At 39.4% G+C, this 8,151-nt stretch overlaps 1 protein-coding gene across 1 annotated transcript; it reads right to left on the bottom strand.

Annotated features, from left to right (window-relative positions):
• Positions 1-1,162: 1,162 nt before the first annotated feature.
• LOC148096773 (uncharacterized) lies at positions 1,163-3,517 on the bottom strand. The gene is made up of 3 exons (XM_087834835.1): positions 3,440-3,517; positions 2,792-3,117; positions 1,163-2,693 (listed from the first exon to the last, which is right to left on the bottom strand). Exons 1-3 carry the CDS (start codon positions 3,515-3,517, stop codon positions 1,163-1,165), a joined length of 1,935 nt encoding a protein of 644 aa, XP_087690961.1.
• Positions 3,518-8,151: the final 4,634 nt, after the last annotated feature.

An 8,151-nucleotide genomic window follows, 5' to 3' on the forward strand; every position in this document is an offset into this window, starting at 1 on the left:
CAAAATACACCATACTCAAAAACAGGTTGTATTTTGCATATAATAACAGGATAAAATAACAGTTATTTCTCAAATGTTATACAAACCTCTTTACAATGTAACCAAACTCTGTAATTGACAACTTTTCTTCTAAACCCATTAGGAACATAAAGGTTCACATTCTTGTTTCTATTAAGATTTCTGCAAACATCTGAAATACTTTAAGGACACTAAGCTGGACAAGTTTCCCTTTCTTGCAGTAATGAGAGCGGTATATAACTATTTTTTATACTGTTTTCACCACTTGTTCTTCATTTGTCTAATTTCTAGCCCAAGATTTTGTAGTGCTACCTGCTAGATAAAAAAAATTCACACTGGCTCAATTGAATGGTTGGCAAACCAGGTGAGTTTAATGTTTCAGCTAAGAAAACAGGTCTTCAATACACAGCCAGTGGCTTCATGTTTGATATGATGTTTAATATAGAACATACTTAATCAGTTGGAATATGGTATTTGTAATGGTGTTGTACTTATTTTTGTATATATAGTAGACAGCACTCAGCAATCTTCCAGTTTGTAGAACTGTTACTGTATGCTATATTGGAAATATTTGTTACTCTTCCTGTAGAAAAAAAGTATTAGAATGTTAAAATTAGTAATTTATTTTGGCACTAGCCAAAAACACAGTAACAATGTGTGCAGCAGGAACAGATGCACTTCTATGTTTAGTGTACGGATTCCTACCAGGTGAAGCACTGAAAATGTTATTTAAATATGTATATGTATTTTCAACTGGTGTTGTTTTGTGGTCTCATTCCCCAAGCAATTTGTTGCCTTATTTTGTCCCCAACACTCACTGCTGCTTCTGCAAAGTCAGAGTGCTAAGTGCTGTCTACTACAGGTAACTCCACTTCAAAAAACCTGAACATTCCCTTTAGCTTACTATTTTAATTGGGGGGGAGAAACTAAGAAAGCACTTACTGACCAGATGAAAAAAAAGGCTGCACATGAAAAAGGCACAACGGGCTACACTGTTAAGAGAACTTAACCACCCAGTCTATTGAACATTCACATTCATTCCTTCATGTTACTGTTAACTACACCCGTGTTTCTATGAACTGTTAGGGTGGAAAACCTAAAGTAGGGCAGAGTGCCTTGAGGACCAAGGTTGGGTAACACTGACCTACACCACATCCATCACCCACATAGAGCTTGTGAGAATGCTGTTAAATTCACTGCGAAAGTCTGGATAGCTGTGATAACCAAGGGGCAGCTTTAGTACACATCCACATGTGTGGGATTGTGGTCTGCGGAGGAAATCTGTAGTTTCTATGAACTCAATTAGTATGGCTTTATCCAACAGATTGGATCCTGTACAGAACCACAGGAAAAGCTGAAGATAATTGAAATCAATTTCTCCAATGTACCTTTTCAGGTAACGATTAGAAACTGTTGACTGGGCAGCTTTCATCTCCTCTGGAAAGATTAGAAGCTCCTTCACTGTTTTTACAGTTGGTTTTTTTTCTGCAATGAAATGATGCAGTCCTTCTGGTGGGAGTAAACCAGCTACAGAACCCACAACGGGACGCCAGCACTTGATTACAAACATTGGGGCCTGAATAAGTACTTTGTGTCCTATCTGTGCCAAAACAGGGAGCAGTGTGTCCTTGGTAGGAACCTGCTTGCACTCATGTGCATCAAGTACTTCCAGCAATTCATCTGTATCCACTGAATTGAAGTCCTCCAAAGCCTTCAGGAGAACAGATCGCTCTTCTTGTGATACATACAAAAGAAAGGAATCTTTTAAACTACTGGTTGTCAAGCCGTACAATATCTCCTCCAGAAAGGGTATTGCAAGCTTCACTGGGAAGTAACCAGCTTGTTTCCACCCTACAACAAACACTCTAGCTATAGCCTGCCATTCTTCACACTGAAAGTCATGCTGGATGAATGGGACTTTCACCTCAACTCCCAATGTGCAGCTGTCATAGAAATCCATCCAAAATTCTGTCAGGCAGTCCCGCAAAACACCACTTCCTTCCCCCTGTTCAAGCTCTCCATTTGGTAACAACATTTTGATATTGACCTCAGATGAAATAATGTTTGAGTCCTTAAAGGCACTGATCAAATCAGTAAGACAATGACCTCTTCTAACAGTCAGTATTATGGGACAAGATCGTGGTTCAGGGGGTGCTTGGTCAGGAATATTGGCCTCTCCTGTCAGCCCCGGTGAGAGAGACAATGTGCGATGAGGTGGATCAGACTCTTTTTCTGTAAACAGTGTTTCAGGGTTAAGTTCAACCACACTAATATCCACCCTGTTATCCCCACTAATAATAACAACTGCATAAGAATCTTCACTTTCACCTACATTTGGCAGACCATCCCATGGTAATGTGTCATTCAGTTCCAAATATCCACTTATGGAAGCTCCATCATTAATTATAAAGTGGTTTGATGGTTCTGAATTTATGTTTTCCACCAACAGATCATCAGCGGCTTGATTAGGTTCATTGTCAGTGAGATCTACCACAGAGGGCTGGGTTATTGCATGATTGGCCTCTACATCTTGGGGCTGCTGTTGTGTTTTCTTTCTGGTACACAGATAAAGTCGCAGAATTTTGACCTTACTTTGCTTATACAACTCATCAACTGTACTGGAAGCATCCACATGCATCTGTGAGCTCTCAATATGAGTTGAATAGTGTGAAAGACTTTTGTTTGTTTTTTTGAGATGCCATTGGGGAAAAACAGATTTTCAGCCATAAGTTTGATATTTGACACTGTTTCATTTTTATCTACAGATAAATGCCTTGTTCCACCACCACTTACAGACTTCACCTGTTTGAACCCACCCTTCTCCTCATCAAAATCCATCCAGCCAACCTCAATTCGTCTCACTGTTCGTTTTGCATTTGTATTTTCTGCCCGCTGAGACAATTTCTTTTTAGGAGGCATTCCCTCAGCTCCTGTCAGTCTTTGTCGTAGCCTTGAGAGTATAGATTCTTTCCTGGATGGTGACGTCCGTGACAGTGTTGCTTGTCTGCAGAAGGCCACAGTGGAGACTCTATCGCCAACTTTGGGGATGTACTTTGCCAGGTCACTGTCTGTCATTAAGGGAATGACAGTTTCATCAATCTGAAAAATATAAATAACAAATTAATAAAATTGTCAATATTAAAAAAACAATGAATACATACAACTGCATATTTTAGAGTTGTTTTTTGCTATCTACTTTTGATAACAGATACTTTTGGTAATGTGGTACACATTTGTCCAACATAAGATAAACAAGAATTACTTTTTAAATTACTCTTTAAACATATCATGTCATTAATTAATGTCATTGATTAAGCAAAAATATGAAATTCAATAAATAAATTGTGGATTGCGGCTCTCCATTCAAAAACAAACACACAGACACACACGCACGCACACAGCAACAGCTGCAGTGGCTTACATTCTCATCTTCAAGTCTCTTGATCACATCTTCTTCAACTTTGCGCTCTGTTAAAAATTCTCGCAGCCGAGTATCCATAGCTGACCTCTAAACCACATGAAAATGAAATTAGTATTTTTACACTCAGTTATAAATTTTATGTAGCAGATTTTTACATGATAGCCTACTTATAAAATCACTTTATCTATGGCAAATCAGAATTTGATAATGATTGTTTTATTACTTAGATATTATCTATGGTAATGAGGAATGGAGCGATTGTCTACCTGGAGTTTAAGTAGTTCAGTATGAGCAATGACAACCTGCATCAATACAAAATCATTCCGATCACTGTATGCTTTTTTAGTTCCCTTGGCAATGTGATACCCGCAGTGAGCTACTGTAACTGCAAGGCTTCATCCGGTGATGCATTGAAAGCTACGGCTCATTTAGCATGTATTACCTTAACAAGTGTGACTCACATGATGCTACTTTCAAAGGAGATGTTCAGCAAAAAAAAGAGGCAATTTTAAGATGCTTTCCATCTAAAACTGTTATTATTGTCCAGACCAGATTAGTTGCACCAGCTAGTATGGTGATGTGGCCAGGGTAAAAGAGAGACACCTTCGTGACACAGAGAACTAACGTTTTATGTTGAACATACCTCGTTTATTAGTAGCCTTCAGCCTTGCTCTACTTTGAAAGTGGGCTGCGGGGCCGCCGCCGTCCTACAGTTAAAAATGAGTTTACGGCTACATATTAGCACAACAAAACAACGTGTAGTAACAACATGAGGATACAACATTTGAAACGTCAGCAGATACCATTTAGAACATAGTAACAAAGATAGGTCTGAATAAATAACTGCCGAAATGCGGGATAACGATATAAAATAAATATAAAATATAATACACTCACCTTAAGGACATCACCAACAGCAAGGACTCCGTACTATGGCTGACGCAGGTTCTAGTGAATGTGCCCTGGGATGATATATATATATATTATCAAGTGTTTCATGGCCACAAATTAGCATTTCATGCACATGTCATACCTATTCCTCGAAATGGTATTTCGTGGCCACAATTTATTTATTTTTTGTACCATGTCATCAGAGGGGCTCCGTAGTTTTAACATCAGGTGGAGCTCCAAGTCATACTGGGCAGTCAATTGCATTAAGCTCCGGACTGACGTCATATTCACAGTGGGAAAAAGTCTCCTTATAGTCGGCTGTAGCCTTTTGCAACATATCTAGCCTTATGTGTTTTAGTCCCATATGGGTTTTCTTTAATTGTATGAACCCACTTGGCCTCCACTGTGCGTTTGCCTTCTGGATGTGTGATCAATGTGAATGTGTCGTTTACTCTAAGCAAATCCATTTTCCTGTGGTTTGAAATCTCTTGTGATATTGCAAGTCCAGGCAACTGCTACCACTCTTTTTGATGCATGCTCAATCATCCTGGTAAGTAAATCCCAAAGGTTGATTCTGTTCATCTGGACGTAGCGTTTTCAGTGGGAGAAACATTTTGTGAAGTGACTTCTCCAGGCTATGTTTACACTGGCCCAGATACAGTGTAAACATTACACTGGCTCCACGTCCACACTATCATTTTCAGTTGTTTTACAGAGTTGTGTGTCCACATTGAAACGGCCAAAAACGCTTACGTTCCAGTACTGCGCATGCATTTACTTGCCAGCTCTTTGAGGAGGAAAAGCACCACGTTTTTTTAAATGGACTAACAGTGAGGTGGAGTTGTTGCTGCGAGTAACACAAAAGTACAAAGTTGCAAAAGCGAGTGAGAATTAAAGAATTTGAAGAAAAGCTATCAGGAGCATGTACAGACTGATATTAATCTTTAATAGGGCTGTCAAAATTGAGTGCAAACAAAACAACTGCTGTATAATGCCCTCCGCTATCTTAGTTTAATTGGTGACATGACTGCATCACATGACTAAAATGTGTCAACGTTTTCGAAAAGGCTCTGGGTTCGCTCTCCACACTGCAATGCGAAAACAGCGTTTTCAAATGTATCCACTTTGGAGAGCGTTTTCAAAAGGCTGCGTTTTCCTTGATGAAGCGTTTCTCCCTAAAACGCTACGTCCAGATAAACAGAATCAACGTCATCTCAACAACAATAAATTTAACAAGTGTTAAGTTGTTGAATTTAATGCAGATCGTACATGATTTAATTACAATCGCCATAGAAACATGAAATTATTTTCTAAAAATTCAAAGTTAGACTCTCGTAAATGTAACAACCATCCAGTTTCACTTTTTTGAGTGTAGATGAGTTAGCGAAATATAACATGAGAAGACAATGTCAGAAAATAATTGTACAAAAGGCCCCGTAGTTACGGTTTATCGCTGTTCAGTTGTTCAGTTTTTTAACGTGGCCAGTAGAGGTCAACCCACCGCTATTTGTGAGAGAGACTACGGGCAGGGAAAAACGTGGGCAAGGCACCTGAGCTTTTCTGCTCCAGGTTACCGGCAGAGAACTGGTCATTCCTTGAGAAGTGTGCGTTAATGAGCAACGTAAGTTTGTGATCTGTGAGTATAAGTGATGATAAGATCTGTTTGGGACTGTACCTGAGGTTAGTGGGGGAATGAGTGTGTTTCTGCCTGTGCAGCTAACGGTTGCTAAGCTAAGCTAACTCTCCTGTCATGTGGTTAGGTATAATCGTGTACTGTGTAGTTCTCTCAGTAAGTCTATCCGTGAGGCGTGTGTAATATGACCTATAGTGTTGAAGGGGATGTTAGTTTATTTCCCACCTGTGTTTATGTTGATGTAGTCTTGAGTTATTGATGTGAACACGTTAGTAATGTAGTATTTTCATTCTGTGTCTTCTAGAGATCACACACACACACACCCCATGCACCTAACCCTGTATGCATACCTGCTCCTATGACAATACCACTGTTACTCCCACCTGTGTGAAGTCAATACAAGAGTCTGCACTATCCTCGGTATCTTCATTGTCTCCCTTCTGAACATTCATCCGGGCCCTGAGCAGCGTTCTGGCCGACACTCCGGGGAGTGGTAGCTGCAAATCTGAACTAGCACCTTACAGTGCTCGCAGTCCAAGTTATCTACCCAACAATAATACTAAAATAAGTTCCTATTACTACCATTATCATAGTTATTTTTACTGGTGCTATGATAAAATTTAGGGTTGTGTGAGCAGCCCAACAAAGGTCTACTTGTGGATGCCCATATTGGCAAAAAAGCTTCAGGGCCAAAGTTCAGCTCCGCCCTGGAGCATCTCCTTCGTGTCATTCCCGCTGTTCTCTTTCTCTGTTTTCCTGCCTGCTCTCCTCTGCTCTATCCCTAAAAATAAATTTTTAATAAAACTTGTACTTAGTAAAAGAATGAAAAATGATCATTCATATAGTCATTATCTGCTGCTCATTGGTTTGTGGATTATCTGTGTGATTAATGTTAATGAAAGAACAAGAACATCTGGTTGTTGCTGTAAAGTTTATTTCATTGTTGTACTGACAGTTAAAAGGAACCCTTTTCCACTTTGATAGATTGAGACATCAGAAAAAGCACAATGACTTTCTTAGCTGAGGGTGTAGGTGAAATAGAGATATCCACCTGTTGGGAGACTGCAGTAGTGCTTACGAGTTCCCTTCTGTATATTTGTAGCACAGATTCCCAGCAGGTCATCAAAGATCACATCTTTGTCATAAACTCTAAGCTCCAGGTAGTTGCCTGGCGAAGCTCTAGAATAGTGTAACTCTTCATGCCAGTTTGGGTCTGGGGTGTTGAAGACAACATTTGTTGTCTTGGATGCAGGGCCACAGGACATCCTGACATATCCATCTCCATTATTATTGCCCGGGTCAGGTCGAATACCTCTGGCATACACATTATACACCCTCAGGCCACACTGGGCGACATTCAGACCGCACAAGATCAGCAGGAGGAGACAAAGTCTGGAGGCCATGACTTCATAGAAGGCTGTGGAAGAAGAAAAACAACTAGCTTAGTATTTTTATTGTTTTTATATGTTATTAATTTTATTTGTTTTTTAAACATTTCTTTTATTTTATAGACAGTGAGTAAGTAGATAATGACATCTATATTCCCGACCACAGTAGTGTTGAGATACATCTGGGGGATTCTGTCTGTAGCAAGTGACAGCAAGAGTTTCTATAGCAGTAGCTCTACAAGTAGTACTTGTTATTGATACTGCTACTTCTGTTAGTATCAGTATTAGCAGCATTATTAGTATTATTAGCTATAATTAGTATTATTTACCGCTAGTATTATTATACGAGCATGCTGTAAAAATGCAGATTCAGCAGTAATCTGAGAACAAGATCGATTTGAACAAATGAAAAATGTTCAAAGCTAGATGTGAAGGCTTACCTGTTTCTAGACACCTTGCTTCTGCACTGCTTTTCTCACGCTCCTTGTTTTTATAGACTAGCCGAGCACGTATTAGATGAATAAATAAATAAATGTGCTGACGCACAGCCTGCCGAGCCTCATCCTTACACAATCGACAGACAAAGTTTGACCTTCATCAAATGTAGTAACCTTGTATAAAGAAACAAATTATTGCCTGTGGACTGGTTTTCAATGCACCCCTGAATGAAGAAGGATCAGTTATGATATGCTGCTCAGTGTAATACTCTGTCTGCTTTACTTTGCAGTCTGTATTTATTGTTGAGTTTGTGTTTGTCTGTATTCTAGATGCACTTAACATGTCCATCTGATATGGGCATT

This window comes from Neolamprologus brichardi, chromosome 22, assembly GCF_056152115.1.
Source record: "Neolamprologus brichardi isolate AB-2024 chromosome 22, ASM5615211v1, whole genome shotgun sequence".
NCBI lineage: Eukaryota > Metazoa > Chordata > Actinopteri > Cichliformes > Cichlidae > Neolamprologus > Neolamprologus brichardi.